This window comes from Onychomys torridus, chromosome 2 (assembly GCF_903995425.1).
Source record: "Onychomys torridus chromosome 2, mOncTor1.1, whole genome shotgun sequence".
In the NCBI taxonomy this organism is placed as follows: Eukaryota; Metazoa; Chordata; class Mammalia; order Rodentia; family Cricetidae; genus Onychomys; species Onychomys torridus.
Window position 1 is genome coordinate 132,612,463 of NC_050444.1, and position 25,874 is coordinate 132,638,336.

Below are 25,874 nucleotides of genomic sequence, written 5' to 3' on the forward strand. Positions count from 1 at the left end.
GTCGTAACCTCAGGCAAAAGTTACAGCTTTCCCATCTACAAAATGGGCCTAAGAACGTTTACAGTAGGGTTGTTGTGTAGAGGTTGAGGTCAAGGATGGTGTTCAGCACTGTGGCTGGCTTGGGGTGGGGTCCCTAACAACTTTCCTTGTGTATGGCTGACTGGAGTAGGGGCTATGTCTCTGGCATCTAGAACAGTGAATGGGACCTTGGAGAAGGAACCAAGGGGTAAAGCGTGACAGCACGAAGTCATCAAGGGATAGAAGAAACCAGAACACAGCAGAGCAACCGCAGAATGAAGGCCCCAGTTCCCCAGCAGTGGGAGAGGTTGGAGGATCTGGTGAGGGGGAGGGACTGACCTCAGAGAAGAGATTTCATAGCTTTGGGAAGGGCTGGAACTCAGGGGCTGCTTAGATATTCATGTGGGGAAGGAGAAAGACTCCAGAGTTTTTGCTCAGGTGCAAGTGGACAGCAGTGCCATTTCCTGAAATCTGTGACGTGATCTGATGCAGTGTATTTGAAATGTGAGGAACTTTGGGCTTGAGACAATCTGAGTCACCCAAGGGGAGCTGTCCCTCGGGAAGCTGAGTCTTTGGATTAGACAGCTAAATACCTTAGCCGACGCAATGGGGTGAGAAGAGAGGAGGGTCGTGCCAAATGCCAACAGGACGTGCCTTGGGTGGAGACCCAGGACTCATTGGAGTCAGAGGATGGGGGAGTGGCGTGACAACAAATCAGAGTTTCTAAGCAGAGGAAGGGCCACTGTGAAAAGAGCAGGCCAGCGCCTGGTGCATTTGTCCCTGGGGGCTTTTTGATGAACTGGACAATAGCATTGAAAGGAAAATGGTGTGAGGACAGAGGCTGGGCACCACAGATTCAGAGTTAGCAGGATTGGACAAACAGGAAGTCTTTATCACACTTCTGGCAGGGCAGGTTTGGGGGAAGGCTGGGCATCATCCTGGAAGCACAATGATTCTACTCAAATGGAGATGAAGACTCTTCTTTCTGTGATTTATAGTATGGGACAGACAGAGTCTATGCCACTCAGTCTTATCACACCTCCTCTGAGTTGTAGAGATAAAAGTCCCAGGATCCTCCTCTGGAGGAGCAGAGAGGAAAGTGCTTTGGAATGTGGGGATACCAGCTACTCAGCTACCCTGGCTAGGAGCCCACAAGCTTTCAAAGCCCCCAGGGCAATGCACTAGGCCTCCTACACCTTCTCACGCAAGGGTCCTAAAACAGGCAACAGGACAATGTTGCCTCCAGACTTCCTGCCTCAGAGAACTCTGAAAGGTCTGGATGGCCACCCTTGTACACTAGGAAATGCAGCCAGCTTGGACCAAGGTTTTGCAGTCCAAGAATCACAGTACCGAGCCTTCCTAAAGCAAAGCGTGTCTCAAAAATGCATGACTTTCTCCTGCAGAGCTGCAGAATGGGGCATTACTCCACCACTGCCTCAGCAGCCATCAGCAGCATCTGGCTAACATCTGTACCCTACCCACTGGTCATATGTCCTCAGCTGTGACAGGAGGTAGGATGCAGTAGTCAGGCATGCAGACTCTGCAGCCAGAATACTTGGATTCAAAACCCAGTTTCAACCAGAAGTGATAGTTCATGCCTGTAAATTCTAGCACTTGAGAGGCTAAGGCAGAAAGGCTGTCATGAATTCAAGGCCTGCCTGGGCCACATAGTAAAGTTCAGAATAGTGTGGGTTACAGAATGAGCCCTGTTTAACACACACACACACACACACACACACACACACACACACACACACACACGAGAGAGAGAGAGAGAGAGAGAGAGAGAGAGAGAGAGAGAGAGAGAGAGAGAGAGAAACCAGTTTTTATCCTTTCTTAGCTGTGTGACTTCAGACAAATTCCTTGAATTCTCTGTGTCTCCATTTCTTCATATCAAAACTGGACTAATAATAAAATCCATCTCATAAAATTGTCAAGAAGATTAAAACAGAGAAATAGGAAAAATTCTTAGCACAGGGCTATTGGTAGCTGTGGCTTTCACTTTGCCTGGGGATGGCATTCAATACTGAGTGGCCAAACTGGCTACCATATAAAAGGCATGGTACTTGGGCTGAGAAATGGCTCAGTGACTAAGAAAGAGCACATGATGCTCTTGCAGAGGAGCCGAGTTTGATCCCCAGCACCTACATCAAGCAGCTACCAACTGCCTGGATCTTCAGCTTCAGGGAGCTGATACCCCTCTGGTCTCCTTAGATGAACACACAGACACACAATCATAATATATTTTTAAAGGTATGATACTCAACGAACTTAATCATATCTTCTACCAATATGCAAAAGAGCTACTCATAGGCTAGAGAGATGGCTCAGTGGTTAAGAACACTGGCTGCTCACCCACACAACAGCTCACAGCTGTCTGTAACTCCAGTTCCAGTGGATCTGACTCCCTCACACAGACATACATGCAGGCCAAATACCAACACACATAAAAATTAAAGGAATAAATAAATAAAAATAAAGAGTTACTCATATGTATAAATAAAGGGTTTCCAGGAATGTGGAAAATCAACTAAGATTCTGAGTGACACATTCAAATAAATTGCAATTTTTTTTTCCTATATTGGTTCTCAATCTTCCTAATGCTGTGATCCTTTAATACAGTTCCTCACGTTGTGCTGACCACCAACCATAAAATTATCACATTGCTGCTCCACAACTGTAATTTTGCTACTGTTATGAACTGTACTGTAAATAGCTGATATGCAACCCCAAAGGGGTCATGACCCACAGGTTGAGAACCTCTGCTTTAAAACAACATTTAAAGTATTTATTGTGATCAAGCCTGAGATGTGTATTTCCCAGAGAGTAAAATAAATAAAACAACAATAACAAAACCCCCAAATTCATCTAATTATAATGAAAGTCACTGGCAAATGGAATTCATTTGCTAACTGTTCAACTTACTGGAATGACTTAACATTTATAGAGCCCCAGGAGATGCCTTCTGATCTCACTGATTGACTAATATGGGCAGAAATGCTCAGACTTCTCCAAGTTCACACAGCCTATTACATGAGGAAGTCACAAGGGCTGAGTGTCACGAGGACACTGTCCGACACTCATGCCTTCCCAACACAGTGTGCACTGCAAGATGCTGGAATAATACAGATGCAGCTATTGGTTTTATATCATTTTAAAGATATCTGTTTTCTAATAAGAGAAAGAAAGGGCATGATCTGGATGGGAAGGAAGGTAGGGAAGATATGGGAGGAGATGGGGGGAGGAAATCATAATCAGAACATATTGTATGAAAAAAATCCACTTTCAATTAAAAAAATAAGGAAAAAGAGATGATGCTAGATGATAGCTGCTGTATTTCAGCTTAATCCCTGGATTGAAGCTGGATTCATCTGAAACTACAGAAGAGATCAGAACTAGGTTTAAGCTTGTATTTTCAGTCTAGACCTCTTCATGCTGGGGACTGTGGTTATGCAACAAATGACATGTGCGTTCCTTTTATGGCACGTGGGGAATGTATCTACCAAGAACACAATTGCAGTTGAGGCCAGCCTGCAGCCTGATCTACATAACATGGGGAATGTATCTACCAAGAACACAATTGCAGTTGAGGCCAGCCTGCAGCCTGATCTACATAACATGGGGGTGTATCTACCAAGAACACAATTGCAGTTGAGGCCAGCCTGCAGCCTGATCTACATAACATGGGGAATGTATCTACCAAGAACACAATTGCAGTTGAGGCCAGCCTGCAGCCTGATCTACATAACATGGGGAATGTATCTACCAAGAACACAATTGCAGTTGAGGCCAGCCTGCAGCCTGATCTACATAACATGGGGGTGTATCTACCAAGAACACAATTGCAGTTGAGGCCAGCCTGCAGCCTGATCTACATAACATGGGGAATGTATCTACCAAGAACACAATTGCAGTTGAGGCCAGCCTGCAGCCTGATCTACATAACATGGGGGTGTATCTACCAAGAACACAATTGCAGTTGAGGCCAGCCTGCAGCCTGATCTACATAACATGGGGAATGTATCTACCAAGAACACAATTGCAGTTGAGGCCAGCCTGCAGCCTGATCTACATAACATGGCGGTGTATCTATCAAGAATACAATTGCAGCTAGGCAGTGGTAGCACTCGCCTTTAATCCCAGCACTCGGGAGGCAGAGCCAAGCAGATCTCTGTGAGTTCAAGGCCAGTCTGGTCTACAGAGTGAGATTCAGGACAGGCACCAAAACTCCACAGAGAAACCCTGTCTTGAAAAACAAAACAAAACAAAACAAAAACAAAAAAAAACCAAAAAAACAAAACAAAACAAAACAAAACAAACAAACAAAAAAGTACAATTGCAGTTGAGGCCAGCCTGGTCTACATAATATGGGGAATGTATCTATCAAGAATACAGTTGCAGTTGAGGCCAGCCTGGCCTCCATAGTGAGTTCCAAGGCATCCAGGACTACATAGAAAGATCCAAAAGAAACAGACCACAACAAAAAACAACACAAGTGCATCAAGGCTGAGAGCTGTCTGAGAAAAGAGTATATAATGCAGCAAGCACAGGGCCAGGATGCAGAAGCGGTCTCTGTCAAGGCAGAGGCCACCTCCACAAAGACAATGCGAGAAGAATATGGAAGTCCAGTGATATCACTAGGAAATGTGTGGTGTGCAATCACCAGTATCTGAAATGTCTTTATGAAAGTTGTGGGCTACAAAATATCACTATTGCTAGCCAAGAAGGTTCCCTTGACCCAGCTACGATCCTACAGACTGGTGTCTTTGGGTGTCCAAGTTTCCTTTGGGTCATAGGAGAGTTCGAAAGTGGGATGGTAGAGACTAAGATGTTAGTTCAGACCATTGTCTCTGGCCCCCACCAGCACCCAATCAGCAGCTGCATCAGCAGCAGCTTTAGTTTTGTGTCTCAAAGTCACGAGTCAGAGCAGAGCAAGTCTGCAGTGGGGTCTTCAAAGGAAAAGGACTCCAGCGCGTTTTTCATTTACAGACTGTACTCTGCTTTCAGCGACTTTGCTTTCCAATCATCTTTATTCTAAAAGCCACTGTCAATATACTGCATTATTAAGCCTTTGAAGCTATCTTTGCATTTTCCATATGAGACTTTCGTTGGCAGCAGGATGGGTGGCTTTCCTGCCTGGCTTTTTCCCTTCCATTATCCAGAGCACCGGCATTTTGTGAATCCTAATTTCTGTGTTTACTGTTGAATCTTCCTCACTGGTAAAAATGTCACATTGCTGTGTTTCAGGGATTTCTGTTTTACCCCATGTTGTGAGTTTATGTTCATGCATGTAAGCACCAATGTTCCATTTCTACATGCCACCTTGGTTACTGGAATTTGCATGCATATAGAAGCATGTGCATTGATATGTTTCTCTATTTGCTAGTGTACTCATATAAAAATGAGGGTCTTGGAAAGTGATGATTGATATGATTTGTTATTTGGGTGTTTTTGCACGTCTTTATGTATTTTCATTTGTATGGACTTGTTGGAGGTGTGCTCATGTCAGTGAATGAAGGCACAATTTGCTGTATATGTGTTCAGTTTCTTCATATTTAAAACCAATTTACATTGATAAAAACAAATTACATTGATATAACCAATCAACTTCTGTAAAGTTGATTTGTTTTGTTTTGTTTTTATAAAGTAAAACTGCTTCTTTACCTTTTAAAAATATTGATGCTATAATACAAACCCAAACCTTACATTTGTACAGTGTTCTTGGTCAAAGTGTCAAGAAATATTAGTTACTCACCTAGAAAGAAACCTAGGTTCCAACCTCATTCCTAACATCAAAACACAAAATTGATAGATTAATAATTTAAGTAGAAGTTATAAAATTAAAGATAATAGAAGAAGACAAAAGGAAGGTATGATGGTTAATTTTTTTTTTTCCTTTTGAGATGGAGTCTCACTATGTAGCCCTGACTGCCCTGGAACTCACTCTATACACCAGGCTGGTCTCCAACTCCCAGATATCTGCCTGCCTCTGCCTGTGCTGGGATTAAAAGTGTGTGTCATCACATGTCATGATGGTTAATCTTGACTGTCAACTCCAGGGGATTCAGGATCACTGTGGAAACTAATCTCAGGGCATCTGTGTGTGTGTGTGTGTGTGTGTGTGTGTGTGTGTGTGTGTGTCTGTGTGTCTGTGTGTCTGTGTGTGTGTCTGTGTGTGTGTCTGTGTGTCTCTGTGTGTGTGTGTGTCTGTGTGTCTGTGTCTGTGTGTGTGGTAGGGGGAATATAAACTAGGTTAACTGAGGTATCAAGACCACTCTGAATGAGTGATACAATTCCCTAGACTGGACAGAAAGGAGAGGGTTGAGGCTAACACTCATCTCTCTGCTTCCTGACTGTAGATGCGATGTGATCAGCACCCCACACTCCCCCTGCCAGGCCAGGATGTATTCTCTCCAACTGTAAAGCAGAATAAACCCCCTATCCTTAAGTAGCTTTTGGGAGGGTATTTTGTCACGGAAACAGGACAAGTAACTAAAACAGAAAGTGCCATCAGACACTAACACACATGCAGGCAAAACTTAAAAGCCACTATAGAAGACAACTTGCAGATGACTTCCAAAGTTAAAAATGCTTACAATGTTTGATCAGGAAATAGCACTTTGTCCTACACAATCTTGAATGTGATGTACAGAAAACGTTATTCATAAGGCAATACTTTTAAGAGTGAAGTTTGGAAACTGTCCCTCAAAAAAGGAACTGTTTAATTAAAATATAGAATACCTACCCGATGGAATGCTAGGTAAAAAATATGAGAGGAGTTGGGCATGGTGGTACATGCCTGTCATCCCAGTACAAAGGATGAGTTCAAGGCCAGCCTCAGCTACATATGAGTTCTATGCCAGCCATGCTACATTAGACCCTGTTTCAAAACTGACAGACAGACAGACAAACAAACAGAATGAGGGAATATTTGCTGCAAGCTATCACGGAATATAGGGACAAGTTTTATCTTGCAAACTTAACAACTAGAAAAATATATGAAACAATGGTCTTCAGAAAGAAATACAAAGAGCCCCGTAGGCCTAGGTCACTGTGTGGGGACAGTGTCAACCTGCAGTGAGAATTAGAATCTAAACAGAGCTTGGAGGTCTTTCTGAGGTGAGCACACACATCAACATTTAGGAAAGCTACAGAGCCTGTAACTCACAGGACAAATTGTGTTAGATGAGAGAGCAATACAGAGACCATCTGCAGAGGGTACCCCCAAAATCTTTGGCCAAGTACTGATCTGAACATACATGAGAGGAGACTCAGGGGCTAAGAACCACCAGAAGTAAGTAAGTAAGTAAGTAAGTAAGTAAATAAATAAATAAATAAATAAATAAATACATAAATAAATAATCTAGTGTTCAGACCAGACTAGGAGCTGTTTCTATTCCCATGAAGTGGAGTGGGAACACATCAGCAGGAGTGGCATTACTAATGTGGGCAGTGTTCTCAGAAGGGTACTGCATCAGAAGGGTAGATGGCTCTAGAGAAGACTGCTCAGCACCTGCTAAACACTGTTAAACAAGCCTAAAGGGCTCCTACTGTTTCCAAGTAACTTAACTACATGCACCAAAATCTAGCACCTTTTAAAGGAATACAACAAAATCTAACACAGAAAAGTGTAAAAACCTATTATGTCCAGCAAAAAACTGCCAGGTAAAGAACCAGAAAAATCTACAATAGAAACCATTCCAGAATTAGCAGACAAGAATGTAAAAGCAGCTTGCCTCGGGTACTTTTCTACTGTTGTAATAAGACACATGACCAAGGCAACTAACTTACAGAAGAGTTTAGTTAGGGTTTAGACTGTCAGAGAGTTAGAATTCATGATTATCAGGGCAGGGAGCATGGCAGGCAGGTAAGCATTGTGCTGGAGCAGTAGCTGAGAGCTTACATCTGACCCACAACAGGAGGCTGAGAGACAGAGACAGAGACAGAGTCAGAGAGAGAGAGAGAGAGAGAGAGAGAGAGAGAGAGCTAACTGGGAATGGCATGGTTTTTTCGAAACCTCAAAGCTCACCCCCAATGACATACCTCCTCTAATAAAGCCACACCTTCTAATCCTTCCTCAACAGTTCCACAAACTGGGTACCAAGCATTTAAATATGAGCCTATGGGAGCCGTTCTTATTCAGGCCATCACATAGTTACTACAAACATGTTCATTAAGCAGAAAAAAACATGGACATAGGTCTGGAGAGATGGCTCAGTGGTGAAGAACATTGGCTGTTCTTCTAGAGGACCTGGGTTCAATTCCCAGCACCCACATGGCAGCTCACATCTGTCTGTAACTCCTGTTTCAGGGTTTTCACACCCTCACACAGACATACAAGTAGGCAAAATACTAATGAACATAAAATAAAAATAAATTAAAACATGGGCATTAAAAAAAAAAAAGAATGAGCTGGGCAGTGGTGGCTCATGCCTTTAATCCCAGCACTCAGGAGGCAGAGCCAGGTGGATCTCTGTGAGTTTGAGGCCAGCCTAGTCTACCAAGTGAGTTCCAGGAAAGGCGCAAAGCTACACAGAGAAACCCTGTCTCAAAAAACCAAAAAAAAAAAAAAAAAAAAAAAAAAAAGAATGAGATGGAAGACATAAAAAGACCTAAGGAACTCACAGAAATTAAAAACATGTTATCTAAAAATTATATAAAATGTGTACTTGGATTTTTTCTACCTTTTACAATTATGAATACTGTGGCTTAAGCTTGGTTATAGACATTGCAAAAGAAAAAAAAATCAGACAAAACAAAACAAAATTAGGAACCCATAGCTCCTCCAGCAAAATACACCTCCAGACAAATGAGCACAAAGAGCATCCTGACAAGGTGAAGGCCACACTGGACACCATCAGTAAAGAGGGAACCTCAAGAGCAGCAGAAGAAAATGCAAACGTTTCTGTGGAAGATCAGAGAAGAAGAAGGGAAAACTTCTTGGCAGAAATTACACAAGCTTTAAATAAAGAAAAGAAAAGAAAATAGTAAGCCCCCAAACAAGCACTTAAGTAATTCAATAAAATCACATGTAGTAGTGACAAAAAGAAATAGAGCTGTTAGCTGGGCGGTGGCGCACACCTTTAATCCCAGCACTCGGGAGGTAGAGCCAGGCAGATCTCTGTGAGTTGGACGCCAGCCTGGTCTACAGAGCGAGATCCAGGACAGCCAAGGCTACACACAGAAAAATTGCAAGCGCAAGACCCTGGGTTCGATCCTCAGCTCAAAAAAAACAAACAAACAAAAACAAACAAACAAACAAACAACAACAACAACAACAAAAACCAAAAACATGGAACTGTTTTAAAGTCCACCAAGGCAGTGTGAGTGTGGGAAGAGTTGTTACTTAGTCAGGAAAACCTTCAAAGCCAAATGTAACAATGACTTTTTCAGTCAAACTGAAGGAGTTCATATGCCACCAGATCTGCCACACACACAAACACACATGTGTGCACACACTAAGTTAAAAGAGGTTCAGAAGTTGGAAATATATATTTATTATGTTACTGGAATCACCAACATCTGCCCCTTTGTGATTGGCTTATTGCATTGGGTGTAACATCCTCAGGGGTTCACACTGCAATCAATCAGAGTTACTTCCTTTTCCTGCTGAAAAATACTTCTCTGTCGGAACCAGTTTTATCTCCCCTTCCCCTGCTGATGGGCACTTGGGTTGCTTGTAGCTTTAAGCAGTTGTGAACAATGACTCTATGACCTCGGGTGCACAGATTCCTGGGTTCCTGACTTCAGTTACTCTGGCAATGCACCCAGAAGAAGGATTGATGGGTCACATGCTAATCCTAGTCTAATGACATTAGGAATGACCACACTGTTCCCCATAGTAGCTGCACCATCCTATATCCCCAACAGTGCACGGGGTTCTAATTTCTCTACACCTTACAAGCTCCTCTGTTTTTTTTGGCAGCTGCTCTGGGGACAAGGTGGTTTCCTGTTGTGCTTCTGCTTTGCATTTCTTTAACTAGTCATGCTGAGCATCTTTTCATAGGCTCCTTGGCCATCTGCATATCTTCCTTGCCTATATAAGTTCTTGGTCTATTTTAAAACTAAGTAGCTCTTTTTTGTCGAAGAATTTTAAGAGTTCTTTGTATATTTAAAATATCTTATTTTTTAAAAATATGTGTATATGTGTGTGTTACGAAATAAATGAAACAATGTGGCTTTATGATAGATGGGTAAACAGATGTAAAATGCATGAGAAAACAGCACAAAGAATGGAAAATATTAATATATAAGGTTGTTACATTCTATATGAATGGTTTTGAAAATAATTATAAATTAAAAATGTACCTTATGAAATGCAAAACATCCATTAAAAACAAAACTAAGCAATACAAATATTAAGGCAACAGTGAGGGTAAAATGAAATCACAGTATGCAATTAATCCAAAAAGAGGCATGAGAAGAAAGAAACAAACAGGAAGTAATGGTAATGTAGATTTAGGCATAACCATATTGATGACTTATATATAAATGGCATATAATTTTAGAAGCATTCCAACAAAAGGCAGACATTGCCATATTGTATTAAAAGGCAAGGCTCAACTATGCACTGTCTACAAGAAACCCTCCTTAATTATGAAGACATAAAGATACCAGCAGATTAAAAGCAAGGATGGACTGTTGCCCCACCATACATGCAACAGTTTAAGAGCAAACAAATGTATACTTCTTCATGTGTGTGTATATATATATTGGGCAACGAGTTGGTAAAGCTAATTTTAATCAAGTGGAGCAGTTACAATGATTGACATTATATAAGAAAACTTCACAAGGATAATTACTAGTGAAAAAGAAAGATTTCAAAATAACAACAGAATCTAGACATCTAGAAAGGTGATATGATAACTATAGTGTACAAGAACCAAATAACAGCTTCAAACTGAATGAACAAAAACTGATGAGTGAAGATTTCAACACTCCTGTCAGAATTAAGTGGATAGAAAGCCAGTAAAGACATGGCAGGTTGACAAACACTATCAACCAGGCTCATCTGATATCACTTGTAGAGTACCCAGTAACAGCAAATATGCTCTTCTCAAGAACATCTACGAAGATGGATCAGATTTTGCACCATAATGCAGATATCAAAATCATAGAAAGTATATTTTAATTACATACACACCCTCAGACAACTACAAATTTAAACATCACTTTCAAGGAGCTCATAAGTCAAAGAAAAGTCATTAAGGGAAGTTAGAAAAAAACATATCTGTAACTTTATTTTTTTTTAGGTCTCTGCCCCTGGTTCCTAAAAACTTCAAGATAACAACACTAGGGCTATTTTCTTCTTATCTTATAAAAATCTTTTTAATTCCTTGACATTTCATACAAGTATATAATGTACTTTGGTCATTTTGCCCCCAGATCTCTCTTTCTCTCATTCCTCTCCCACTCTTGATGAACCCCTCTTCCCTGAAAGTTCTCCTACTCTCAAGCCTTTGGGGGGCCTTCTGTTCCAATACTGGGAGTCTTCTGTAGTGGTATTTGCTCTGCCCATGACCTTGGGCTATATAGCCCAAAGGAGGCGGTGCTTCTTGCCATTGTATGTGACCTCTTAAAAGGAAGGTTTGAGGGGTCACAAGGTATCTTCTCCCTGGTTCCTGCTTCCTGGTGTGAGTGGAGAGCCAGATGGATTTGCTCCCGGTCAGAACAGAGGATGACTTCAGTTGTTTACTTGGTTCTGTATTGATAAGTGTATTTCCTCAATTTATACCCTAATAAGTTCTCTAATACTCCTTAAGCATTGGATTTCTGTGGATTTCTCACTTTAATCTGGTACCCCATGTTGGGTGCCACATGTAGGCGGAATGTTTCTCTCCCTCCTGCCTGTTCCCAAATAACTGATTCAGAGGCTTAATATTACTTATATATGCTTGACTGGTAGCTCTTACATTTAAATTAACTCATAATTCTTATCTATGTTTAGCCACATAGCTTAGTACTTCTTCTCAGTGTGACATTCTCATCTTGCTTCCTCTGCATCTGGCTGGTGACTCCTCACTCCGCCCTTCCTCTTACCAGCATTCTTAGTTTGGTATCCCTGCCTACACTTCCTACCTGGCTACTGGCCAATCAGTGTTTTATTAAACCAATTCGAGTAACAAGTCTTTACAGTGTACAGGAGAATTATTCTACAGTAGTCTTCTGTTCTAATACTGAGTGTCTTCTGCTCTAGTACTGGGGGACCTTCTGTTCTAATACTTGGGGGGCCTTCTGCTCCAATATCTGGAGGGACTTCTGCTCCAGTACTGGGGGCCATCTGCTCCAATATTTTGGGAGGTCTTCTGCTCCAATACTTGGGGGTCTTCTGCTCTAATATTGGGGTCTTCTAGTCTGATATTAGGAGTCTCCTGCTCTAATACTGGGTCTTTTGTTATTAAATTCAGGGTCTTCTGCTCTAATGTTTGGTCTTTGGTGCTCATTCCTGACCCAGAGCTCCTAAGACTTACAATTTTCTGAGTGACATGAACTAATATAGAACTCCAAGTGCCTTGGAATTTTGGGGGTGACAGGAACATCTTTTATTCTAATGAAGAGGCTGGTGGGTGCCTGGAGAGCCTCAGAATGGGACGGACTTCAGGTGGGCCAGTCACGTGATTAGAAGACAGAAAGTTCCAGCTACATCTACTCCACATCCTCCAGGGATGGGAGAAGGGCTGAGGGGGTGAGCTGATCAAACTGCTAACAATGTAATAATCATATCATTTAATATCATATTGGAGAGTCCACTTAATACAGCAAGTCAAGAAAAAAGAATAAGAGGCACCAGGGCCAGTGAGATGGCTCAGTGGGTAAAAGTGCTTGCTGCCAAGTGTGAGAACATGGACTCAATTCCCAGAACCCACACAAAGGTGGAAGGGGAGAATCTACTCCAAAGTTTCCCTCTCACCTCCACACACACACTGTGGCATGCCTCATCTCATCATACAGACCATGATGATAAGATTAAAAGGAGAGGCTACTATACTGGAAAAGATGAAATAAAACTGTCTTTAGTAACAGAAGGGCAAAGATCAGCAAAATAGCAATATACATGTCAGCCGACTTTCAATTATTCAGTAAAATCAAGGTATTGTAGTGCATGTGTGTGCATGTGAGCACGAGTGTGTGTGCACATGTATGTGTATGTGCATATGTGTATGCATATGTGTGTTGTGGGGGTTGCCAACACTATTTTGGAACCAACAAACACCTATATGCAAATAAGGAAATACCAAGCTCTTACATGCCACTATATACAAATAAGAACTCTAAGCAGGTCAGAGGCTTGAATTTGAGAGCTAAACCCATAACAATTCTAGAAGAAAACAAGGAAAAAAAACCTTTGTAACCTTGTGTTTGAGAATATTTCTTAGATTCAACACTCACAGTTCAATACATAAAAGAAAAAACGTGATGAGTTGGACTCCATCAATATTAAAAATCTCTGCCCTGTAAAGACATTGAGAGAATAACAATCCTCCCACTACCCGCCACCGGCATCCCCGGACGCTCAGCATCTAGGACTGTCAGTCAGAGCTGGTGGGACAGAAAACTGGTACAATCACATCGAAGCTTGGCAGTTCCTTACAAGTGAGCCACACATATGACACTGGACCCAGTCACCGACTTCTAGGCGTTCACCATGAAAGGTGAACATGCATGTTTATACAATACCCATCCTCTGCGTTTTAATGACTTTCTCCCTCCCCATAAGCCATGTGCCAGTGCCCTGGTGGCTTTCTCTATGATTGCCTCAAGTTGAAATTACCTTACACGCCCTTGACTTTCTGGGTGAACAGAGCGTTACATCTCTGTTATGAAAACTATTCGGCAACTAGTATACACAACAGATGCATGGACTTGACTACATCACCAAGTGCCAGACGCTCCCTCAGAAAGCTACACACCAGGACTCCATTCTCAAGACATTCTAGAAACACTGCAGAGATAGACAGGGCAGTGGTTGCCAGGGGCTGAGGGTGGGAGAGGAGCTCACCAAAAAGCAAAATGGGGAATCTGAGGGAGACAGGCATGGGCTACTGATTGTCAAACGTTCAGCACGACACCAAAGGCAAATTTTATTGTATACATTTTGCATAAATTAAACTGCAACAAATATCTTTAACAAAATTATGATATACTGATACAATTAGTGTAATAACTTAAAAAATGATATGGGTTTTTGCACTTGGGAGGCAAAGGCTGGTGGATCTCTGTGAATTCAAGGCCAGCCTGGTCTACATAGCAAGCTCCAGGCTAGCCAGGACTATCTTATCTCAAAAAAAAAAAAAAAAGAGGGGGAGGGAGAAGGTCAAGTCCCCACAGACATTTCACATGGTTGAGCCTCAGCGCATACCGTCCAGGCATCACGGAGCAGGGTCACTTACCTGGGGAAAATGGCAGTCATCAGGGCTGAAGCGTAGCCGGGTTTGCAAGCTCCCTCTGAAAAGTTTGCGTACTTGGTGGCTAGCTCGGCAGGCCTGTAGGAGAGAAGGAAGGTCAGAGCTTGCTGGGCCCAGAGCAGCAGGTAGATTATCAATTCACCAGGAGCCAGGGACTAAAATGGAATTAAGCGCTCTTCCTGAAGATAGGCATTCAGGCTCTTTCCACATCAGGGTTTAGGAATGAAACCCACCAAGTTCCTAATTAGAGAGCCCAGTAAAAAAAGGTCCCTTGATGGCCTCCACAAAAGAAACACCATTGGTTTCAAAGATTCTTTGTAGTAAAGCCTGATCACCCATGAGGCAGCGCCTGGGATGCTGCTGGACACAGTTGCTAAGGCTTTGACACATCCAGAGGCATTGGCCCTCACACCTTCCTGGCATGTCTCTGTGTCCCTGGTCTCCTCTGCTTTTATCCCCTCCAACCCTACCCCTACCATCCACCCAGGAGGAACCATTCACAGTGGCCTGAACATAGACACAGCAAATGTGTGTGACTGAGCTACCGATGAATCCCTGACTAATTTTCAGTTGAGTGTGCTCGACTATTCAGTTTGGAATTTTCCTGGTCCTCCTCATGGAGACTCCAGGCCCTTCAAATCTAAACTCAGATGTGGGCTTCACAGGAGTGATGCCCTGACCCACGGACTGAACTGTCCTGCCTCTCTGCTCTGGAAGTTTCCCAACCCAGCATCCTTGACCTACACTCACTCCCAGCTGCCCTGCTCCACCACAGAACTGTCTCTTGATACAGCATAAATTCTTGAGATCAGACCTCTGCCCACACTTTGAACAGAGATGGGCATGCAAAGACCCCGGGAATTGTTTTGAGAACCAGAAGGATGCCGACGGCTTCCCTGTGCTATGATCTGGAGATGAGGCCATCTCAGGAAGCCACGGGGTAGAAAGCAAGCAGTGTCTGGAGGATTGTGTTCTGGCCTCGTCTTTGCTTTGTGACTAGAACTGTATCATCCCACGGCATCAGGCTTCCACATCCTGACGTGTTCAGTGTGGTGCCGGAGTCACAGCCCTCTCCCACAGTTCTGCCCCATGCGGTCTGGGAAACATCAGGACATCGTCCAGTAAATGACCCAGTGAACACCAGGACTGCAGGCCCTACCAGCTGTCTCACCTGCCAGTTTTGCATCCCAGCCTTGTCCCCCCCACACACACACCCTGGGCAATTCCCTGGTGCCTAGCTTCCCTCCCCCGGGGTGTGGTTCAATAGCAGGCTGGCCCTCAGCACAGCCCTGCAGGGATTGGAGTGTGGGTGTGTGCTTCTCTGGACAGCCAGGAAAGATGATACAGCATCTGCTGGGTGTCAAGTCCAGTTCACCCACAGAGGTCTAGTCCAGGGCCTTATGTAAGTGATTGCTTGTGGAGTTGATGCAGAGTTTTAGAAATCTACATTTTTAAGACTTCCCTGCCAATGAGATTCAAATGAGATGCAAACACAAAATGAGGGGCTGAAACTTTATTTGGTAAACAAACGAAAAGGTTTTAGCAGGAGGAAAACTGTATTTTCCTGTGTAAACAACTGTATTTTGGAAATGAAATATAGACGTCAGTGCAGTGATGGAACTTACTGGAAGCTTCTGGATGAAGTGCAGTGACTAACAGTTCCTCCTCTCAACAGCCCTGGGAGTGGGTGCCGTGCATCACAATGAAGAGCCGGACCCAAGACTGAGCAGCTACATCTGCCCGTGTCAGGCGTACTGACGTGGCATGGCCAGCAACATGATTACAGAAGCTGGCCTGGGGCCCAGCACCAGTAGGAGCAGTTGACATGGCCGGATATGGGTAGCAATGAGGGTCAAGAAGGCCTCACCCCACTCTTTGAAAGTATGTACACAGCGCTTTGGCCTTCATGCCATGTCTCCAGAACCCTTCCCCTCAGGGTTCTCCGAGTGTTGTACCGAGTGTCTGTGGTCTTTCTGAATTCCAGAACGTTTACAAAGACGTTGGAAGACAGATGGCAGTTGTCATTCCTAACACAGTGTGTTGCAGAATGAAATGCTCAACAGATGGACCTCTGGCCATATCTCTCCTCTCCCCAGAGCATGCTCTCAGCTCTTGGAACGTGCCTGAAGAAGGGTTATGGGACAGCCCAAGCCTAGGCTTGGGTCAACCATGGTGGAGAGAAGAACCTGCTGACCAGATGGAATGCAGAGAAGTGGGAGACAGCCAGGGCAGGCAGGAGTCTGCTCTTCCTAGGTGCGCTAAGGTGGTCAAGCATCAAGGTTGATGAATGCTAACGAATTCATTTAGAAAGCCAGACTGGGTATAGTGGGGCATGTCAATTATTACCAAATTAAAATGCCTTAGAAATGACCTCCCAAATGTCCCAGTGAGAGAAGAATAGGGAGAGTGTTGAGGATTCTGAGTCATACAGCAGGCTGGGACCTCTGGGGCAGACAGCGGTCAAACCCACTAAGATTAATGGTCGCCTGCTCCCTCAGGCCAGAAGTTAGTTTCTCTAGGCACTCACTCCAAATGCCAGGAGGCCCCCAGATGTCTGATCAGATCATTCTGCCCTTGTTCTTCTCCTGTTCTGCAGCTGGCCTTTCACTGTGGAAGACGGAGCATTTCACTCACTAAGAGTACCCATTGTGCTGCGAACGTGACTAACAAGTCCCCAGGGTGAATAGTGTAAACCACATGCTCTTCAGAGGAAGACCAGATGACCAGACTGGAGCCCAATACAAAACCCAACTTCCACTCCTCGCTTTGATCAGAAGGGCCGCGTGCAGGGAACCAGGCCAAGTATCCGGCAGTGAATGGAAGGGCGGCTACATATGGAATCTGAAGCTTCCATGGAGGACTCCAAAAAGGGAGCGAAGGGTTGGGAAAACTCTCCCCCTTAGCCTCCTGTCCCGGGGATCTGGTGAGGATGGGGTGAGAAGCATGTTTGGGGACAGAGGGCTGGCCGCATTCTCAGACACCGTACAAGTGCTGTAAGATGCAGAAGGTGGCAGAGGGCAGGCCGACTTCTCATCCAGGTGCTAGGCATCTGGCTCAGGTCTGCATTCAATCACAAGGGAGAGTTGCTGGGCTGAGTGACATGTGTTTGCAGAAGTCAACATTTGGGGGTCTTCCCAAGCAACATATAAGTGCTGCAAGAGAAAATAAGGTGGCAGAGGCAGCCGGAGCACCCGGCGCATGGCTGGATGCAGGTGCACGTGAGAATTGCTACTTTCTGACAGACATGTGCATTGGGAAGATCAGCATTTGAGACAGGACCAGAAGCATGGGGATGGAGCAGTAAGTGGAGAGAGGAGACCGGCAAGGTGGCTCAAGTCTAGAATCCCAGTTCTCAGGAGCCTGAGGCAGGAGGATTGACCCAAGTTTGATGCCAGTCTGAGTAACAGAGTGAGATCCTGTCCTAAAAAAAAAAAAAAGAAAGCAAGAACCAGGAGAGAGTGTGATGTCCCAAAGGGGATGGTGGTGACCAACATAGGGTAGGCTGTTCTGGTGAGCCCTGAGCTGGAACACGGAACAGCACAACATGCAGGCCACTGCTGACTTTCCTGAAGCTGTTTCAGTGGTGGGCGTGGGTGGGAGTGTGCGTGTTGGGGGTTGTGGGCGGTCAACTCAGGTTCCACTGAGTTTAAGAGGAAGCAATGGCGGGACTAGAGTCAGAACAGGGCGATTCTGAGGAGTTTGCTTCAAAGGGAGACAGAAACAGCTGGAAGGAGAGAGAGGTAACAGTGGTGACGTGTTTTTATTGTCGTTTTGAGGATGAGAAGTGTTTCAGCATGTTCATACACTGATCAGAACAAGAAAAACTCCTGATGCTTCAGAGACAGGGCAGTTGCGGAAGGATGTCCTTGGGAAGGTGGGAGGGGAGGTGTACCCTGACCCACCGAACCAACTCCTCCCAGCCGTGGTCCCCACACACTTAGAGCACATGTTCATCCTAGAGCTCATGTTTCAACACTCTTTCTGCTCCACCTCCTTCCCTTTCTTGCTCTCATTCACTCACTCAACAAGTATCTGGAGGCAATGGCGTCACTGCTTGGATTTTTAGCTTGGCTGTGTTATTTTGCAAGCTGTATGATTTGGAGGCATGTTACTAAACTGTAAGATTTTTTTCTTTTAATTAGGAAAGAGTGTGTGTGTGTGTGTGTGTGTGTGTGTGTGTGTGTGTGTGTGTGTGTGATGTGCATTAAGTGGGAGTGTATGCAGGGAACAGGCATGAACAGGTGTTTACTGAAACAGCTTTCTGTCCTAATCTGGGAAGAGGAAGGGGCCAGAAGAAGTGAGGACAGTGGAGGGGAGAGGGTGGTGAATATAATAAAGCTATATACATATAAGAAAACGTCACAACAGAACTCATCATTTCTTACCATCGACATATGTTAGTAAAAAGTAGAAGACACGTCCTGTCCTAACACAGAGTGTGAAAGTACGAAGCCATCAGACAAAGAACAATTAGTCACGTTGACAGGCAGTGCTAATCAGTGTGAGGGAGGGGGTCCATGGCTGAGGCAAAAAGCTTGAGGGCTAATCTCCAGGACTCTACAGATCAGTGATGGACATCTTGTAACCAACAGACCCACTCCTGGAGCCATCTTACAGAGGACTGGACACCAGTTATGAGAGAAGCCTGAGTGTAACACCTAACCCACAGCTTAGTCAGAGCCAACCATGCGGCTGGGGTGGTGGAGTCCCTCAGCACTGTCTCCTTGGTTCTTCTTCCTTCCTGAAGGTCAGCTTCTCCAATTACTAGAGTTGTTTCTGAGACAACGGTGGGACCCGGAAACGGCAGAAGTAGCTTTGCCTAGCTTTGGTCATCCTATTTGATTATTAAACATTTCCATTTGAATTTTCCCACTAAAACTGCCTTCATGTAAGAAAGTAACTCAGTGCCATCATAGCTCCTCGTAGGCACGCAGATGAACCTTTTCTCCTTAAGGCTGTAGTCTGTCCGTCTGTCTATCTCTCTCTCTGGTGCTAGGGGTTGAGCCCAGAGACCCTGAGGTTTTGGTGAGCGTTCCAGCTCTACCATGGAGCCACAGCACAGTCCCTGTCTTTTCCACTGTCCTCTGCTGGGAGTAAGGGAGTGCTGGGCTGGCTGTCCTTGGACTGTCCTCAGTTTCTTCCAGTAGCCACAGGTGGAGGGTGTCAGTCCACTCCACCCTGGCTGCCACTGTGCAGACCCGGGTCTCTCTGCAGCGTTTGTCTGTGCCCCTGCTTAACTGGGGATTCTGAAGCTGACATTACTGTAGTTTAGCGTCATTTGGGGGCTTGGCCATTGTCTTCATCCTGGATGGGAGGATGCTCTCCATATCCTCCCTGTGTGTTGGCCTGTGTGACACAGACAGTTCTCACAGAAGCTCCACCAGGGGCCTGCTGCAACGGCTCCAGATCAGTTTTGTTTCCACACTTCAATTCTTTAAAAATATAAACACACCCTCTTTCTGGGTGGTAGTGAAAAGAGCAAGGGAATGAACACACTGAGCATGAGCCAAGTGCCCGGCAGCAGATCTGTGATCTAATCTAGCTTTGTGTAAGCCTCAAAAGCAGCCCCGCCAGAAGATGAGGTTAGAAGATGTGCTGCTCTCTGTTCATGCTCAAAACTTCAAATGATGAAGTGAACACAACCAGAAAAAACCATTTCTGCTCATATTTTCCCTGGATGTTCTGAGTGACAATGGTGTCTGTGGCCATCATTAGCAAAGCAGTCACAACCCATGAGAGTTACTGGAAGCCAGGACTCATGGGCATCAGGAAGACTAACACTGAGCAGTGATGTTGCCGGATGATGTAAATGGTCCTGCTCTGCTTCTGTAAAACAGGCTCCAAAAAGGCATGGCGCTGAGGAGAGTCACCACACTGCCACCCTTTCCTGCCACAGGGTGGGTAACTTTTCACGAACCATGTATCAGATAACACAGACTAGAAAGGTTCCTGAGCCCAAACAGAGAAAGGAGGATCTGTGTGTTAACTAGATAGTAAACTAACACCTTAAGCATTTCCACCCAACACCTAGATACTTGGCAAACACCCACCCCATCTCAATGGCCCCATTCTCAACTAGGCTATTCAAGCAGCTGGGGCTTTGCAGGCCCCTAGAGCATCCTCACGCTAAGGTAAGTGCGCTTAATTATTTATTGTGGGTGTGTAGGGGAGCTATGTGTGTGGAGGTCAGAGGAAAACTTGCAGAAATCAGTTCCCTCCTTCCATGTCAGCCCCAGAGACTGAACTCAGGTCAGGAGGCCCAATGGCGAGGCCCTTACCCGTGGAACCACCTCACCAGCCCTGCTGTCTTCATTAAAAATTTTTAAAGATTTGTTTGTTTTATTTTCTGTGTATGAGTGTTTTGCCTACAGGCATATCTGTGCATGTGTCTGGTGCCCTTGGATGTCAGAAAAGGGTGTTGATCCCCAGACACTGGAGTTACGGACAGATGGTTATGCCAGTTGGTGATGGGACCCGAACCTGAGTCCTCTGCAAGAACCCCTGAGCTGCCTCCTGCTTACAAATCCCTCAGTTTCTTTGGTAGAAAGAAGACTGACTTAAGCATGTGTGTTTCGGCATGCAGCCCAAGAGCATGTGATATCGGTAAATGTGGTCCAGCACATTTGTAGATGACAGTGTCTGTTGCAACGTGAAAAGGTTGGGCACAGCTGAATCTTAAAGACTAGACCAAGTATCAAGCTCTCCTGCGTGGTTTCTGTGGCTCTTAAGAGAGCAGGAGGGCTGGCGGGTAGAAAGAGCACTCTGAGGAAGTTACCTGTCAGTCACAGCTCCTGCTCCAGGAACGCTGACTTCTTCCTGCTCCTAGCTCCACCTGGATGGTCAGAGTTATACTAATACAGAGGAAAATAACCGTTCTTTCTCATTTGTTACCTGAATTCTTCTAAGCCACTTGCTAGCTCCAAACTTTTGCTTGATAGACCAACACCTGTATGCACAGGCTTGTCATCTGCTGGCACCGCAGCATTTATGTGAGCACCACAGAAGGGCTAAGTCTCAACAGATTCTTATTAAAAGTCACAGTAAAGACTTGTGTCTTTACTTTACTTGTGTCTGATTTTCCTATGCAGGATCAGATGGGTCCTTAGCATCATTTCCAGACAGCACTGTCCCTAAGTCCACTAGGTCCAGGCTTCTCAAAGTGGGTGTATTTACTGGAGTAATAAATACACTTGAGGAGCTGGAGAGATAACTTAGCAGTTAAGAGCACTGACTGCTCATCCAGAAGACCCAGGTTCACTTCCCAGCACTCACATGATGGCTCATGCCATGTAACTCCAGGACCAGGAGACACAACACTCTCTTCTGACCTCTACAGGCACCAGACATGGACATGGTGTACACACAAGCAAACACTCATACACTTAAATAAACTTGATGAAGAATTCTATATAAGAACAACACATATGTATTAAGGAACAGAGCACAGAACTTTCAAAATAAAATGAGGGCTCTTAAAGACCACTCTGCTTAAAGGGGGCCCTCAGTGGGTGTGCTCACCCCCCTCCAATCCAGGGTGCTCTGGAGGAATTGGTTCAGAAGTACAACACTTGAGACTGATGCTTCCTTGTTGGTTCCTGCCCTCTAGATGCTTATAACCCAGAGGCAAGAAGATAAGTCAAAAACAAAAACAAAACAAAAAACCTTCAAGGATAAGCACAAGCAGAGTCATGCACAGGGTGTGGGGAGATAAGGCAATTGTCCTAGGGATTGGGGAGGACAGAGGTCGTTCTCAGCAGGGAACACAATATATACAAAGGCCAGAAGAGAGAATGTGCATGTGCCTGGAATGCTGTGCAATCTGTGAGAACAAACCACGGTTCTGCTGCTAGGAGTGTGTATGGAGGACATATAGGCAGAGCAATGCATGCATCCGCCCAGGAGAGAAATGAGCAGACCTGCACTAAGGGGTGGTATCGGTTAGGAAGAGGAAGGAAGCTTTAGTATCAGCTACTTGGAGAAGCAGAACAGTAGATGGTGAAGGGATGCAATCCGCAACCACTGAGCACTGCCAGCGGTTTGAACCTGATTCCTTTAGTTTACATTACTGTTGAGTCCTCAATCACTCTGTGGAACTGGAGGATGACAGCATCGCTCTGTGAGTAAGAAAATACAGACATTCAGCTGGGCAGGAGCAGGAAAGAGGAAGATGGGAACACCAGGCTGTGGTGATGTGGAGTTTACCCTGCTGATTTGCAGTCTTGCTTTGGCCCAGTGTTTCCTAACTATGTCCTGATTCCTTCCCTTTGGAATGGTAATGTATATTTGGTGCTACTGTACTTTGGATGTATGAAATTTGCTGTTTTTATTTTACAGGGGGTTAAATTAAGAGCTTGCTTTGAGACTTAGGAGAAACATTGAACTTTGGACTCTTTCAGGGCTGAGACTGAAAGACTGCTGGGACCTTGAAAGTTGTACTAAATGCAATGAACTGTGATATAGCCATGAGCCTATGGGGCCCAGGGAGTGGAATATGGTGGTTTAAATAGGATAGCTCCCATAGGCTCATGTTTAAATCCTTGGTCCCCAGTTGGTGGAACTGTCTGGGAAGGATTAGGTGTGGTCTTGTTGGAGGAGGTGTGTCACTGGGGCTGGGCTCTGAGGTTTCAGAAGACTCCAGCCATTCCTAGAGTGTCCTCTCTGCCTCCTGCTTGTGCATCAGCATGTGAGTTCTCAGCTGTTCCTGCCACAAAGCCTTTGCTTTGCAATCATGGACTCTAACCCTCTGGAACTATAGGCTCATTAAACTCTTTCTTTTATAAGTTGGCTTGGTCATAGTGTTTTATCACAGTAACTATTACAAAGGTCTTCTGATTTCAAAGCCCTTGGTTTTATAAACACACATTTATTTTGGTTTGGTGATAGGAATGAATGAACCAGGGTCCCTGTATTATAAGCATATGCTCTCTTGCTAATCTACACTCCACCCTGATTATTAAAAATTAATACACTTTTTAATTGTTGTTTGTTTTTTGAGACAGGTTTTCTCTGTGTAGCCCTGGCTGTCCTGGAATTCACTCTGTAGACAAAGCTGGCTTCGAACTCAGAGATCAGCCTGCTCCTGCCTCCCAAGTGCTGGGATTAAAGGCGTACACCTCCACCACCCAGTTATGCACTTTATTTTTATGAATAATTTTAGATTCTTAGAAAAGCTAAGCAAATAGTGGGGAGTTCCCACCCCCTTCCTCCCATTACTAATGTCTTGTATTAACATAGTACATTTGTTGTAATTGATGAAACATGATCAATAATTTTCATTAAAGCCCACAGCTCCTTAGAATTCACTGTTTGTGTACTAAGATTCCACGGCAGTGGTCCTCAACCTTCCTAACACTGCCACTCTTTACTACAGCCCCCCATGTTGTGGTGACCCCCAACCATGAAATTATTTCGTTGCTACTTCATAACTGTAATTTTGCTACTGTTATGAAGAGTAATGTAAACATCTGATGTGCAACCCCCAAAGGTGCCATGACCCACAGGTTGAGAACTGCTGTTCTCTGGGTTTGGGCAAATAGACTTATTCAGCATTTTCCTCTCTTCCCTTTCACTTGGGGTCACTGGGTCCTCTTTAGTCGCCACAGTTTGGCCCTTTCTGAAATGCCATGTAGTTTGAACCACACAGTATGCAGACCTTCAGCCTGGCTCTCCCTGCACCCCCCACCCCACCCCCACCCTGTGTCTCTGTGAGGACTGATGGCTTCTCTCTTTTTCACGTTGGAGAACACTCCACTGCCAGCTGTACCATAGGTCCCCTGCTCTGGTTTGTCACAATCATGGGCATCACTTCTATAAACACTCATGAGCAGCTTTTGCTTGCATAAAAGTTTTCAACTGATTTGGGTAACTACCCTGGAGGATGGTGGCCAGCACATCGGGTCAGACCGTATTTGGCTTTAGGAAATCCTGCCAAACATTGCCAACATGGCTAGAACGTTCTGCATTCGAACCAGTAATAATAAATAAGAATCCCTGTCCCACCTCCTTGCCCGCACTGGAGAGTGTCAGGGTTCGCTCTCATTTTAATTTTGGATGACTCTAACGGGTGTGTGATAGTCTTTCATTGTTTAAACTGCTTTTCACTGGAGGCATACAATGTAAGTACCTTTTTATATACTTATCTCATATATTTATTTAATATCTGTATGTCTTTTTTTTTTTAAAGATTTGTTTTATTTATATGAGTGTGTTCACAGGTATGCACATGCACACAGGTGCCTGGCCTGTGGAGTCCAGAAGAGTTTGTCAGAGCCCCAGGGACTGGAGTTATGGGTGGTTGTGAGGTGCCTGACCCAGGTGGCTGGGAGCCAAACACTGGTCCTCTATGAGAGCAGCAAATGCTCTAACTGCTGGGCCATCTCTCCAGGGACCACCTGCACATCTTTTCCATGAAGTATCTGTTCTGGTCCTCTGCCCTTTTTAAAATGGGCTGGTGGTTTTCTTACTGTCGTGTTTTAAGGGCTCTGTACATGTGAATGCCAGTCAGTCCTTTACCCTGGTTCTACATTATAGACTAGTCTGTAGTCGGGCATGACTACTGTGACAGGCTGAGAGCTGTTCCTCCAAGGCTCTGACCCTGGCACATAGAATACCACAGAACAGTCAAGGGGCTGTTACAAGGGAAGTTCCAAGCTTGACTTAGTATAGCAGCATCCCTGGGTGGTCAGGCCCCAGGAGTGACTCACTGCGTATACACATGGCTTATCTGTAAGGACACTTATTCTTGGAGACTGTCACTTGGGGGGAGTGTAAATTTCTCAGATAGGAAGTGGAATCTTAAGTGGTTGTTCTCAGCTCCACAGCATGTTAGACCAACCTAGGAAGTTTTAAAACTCCCGCTGCCCAGGCTATGGTCTGGAACAGTGAATTCCAAATCTCTAGGGCAGACGTCTGTCATTTTTTGCGATCCCTAGGTGACCCCAGGATTCAGTCAGGACCAAGAACCACTGTACAAAGAGAGACCCTGGGAGATTCACTCTTTGGGTCTTGGCCACCCAGGTATCAAGACGTCCAAGAGGCAGTCTCGGGACAGTGGCTGTGAGACAGGCTAGCAGTTACGAAGCAGAAAGTCTAGCCAAGACCCGGAACTGTGCTGCCCTGGCGTAAACAAAGAGTGCCCTGGCCACGTGAGCTACAGTCAAGACCGAATTCTGCATTTCCCCTGCATGACATCACCCACAAGCAGCATCTAACACAGAAGCAGAGTGGTTTAGCAGAGGCTGGGAGAGCAAGGGACAGGTGAGTGGGGCCGGAGGAGGATGAGAAGAGCCGGACTAAAGGGCACACAATCATGGCCAGACAGGAAATGAGCTCGGGTGTTCTACTACACAGAGGAGAGATGGCTCAGAGGTTAAGAGCACTGACTGCTCTTCCAGAGGACCCGGGTTCAATTTCCAGCACCCACAGGGCAGCTCACAACTGTCTATAACTCCA

The 25,874-nt window shown here is 44.8% G+C and overlaps 1 protein-coding gene across 4 annotated transcripts in view; it reads right to left on the reverse strand.

Annotated features, from left to right (window-relative positions):
- The window catches only part of St3gal3 (ST3 beta-galactoside alpha-2,3-sialyltransferase 3), a 212,050-nt gene that overhangs the window by 69,766 nt on the left and 116,410 nt on the right, over positions 1–25,874 (reverse strand). For all 4 annotated transcript variants that reach the window (XM_036177357.1, XM_036177354.1, XM_036177355.1 and 1 more), the window contains one exon: positions 14,409–14,501. In XM_036177357.1, coding sequence (XP_036033250.1) covers positions 14,409–14,501 — 93 coding nt within the window. The remainder of the gene's footprint in view (positions 1–14,408; positions 14,502–25,874) is intronic.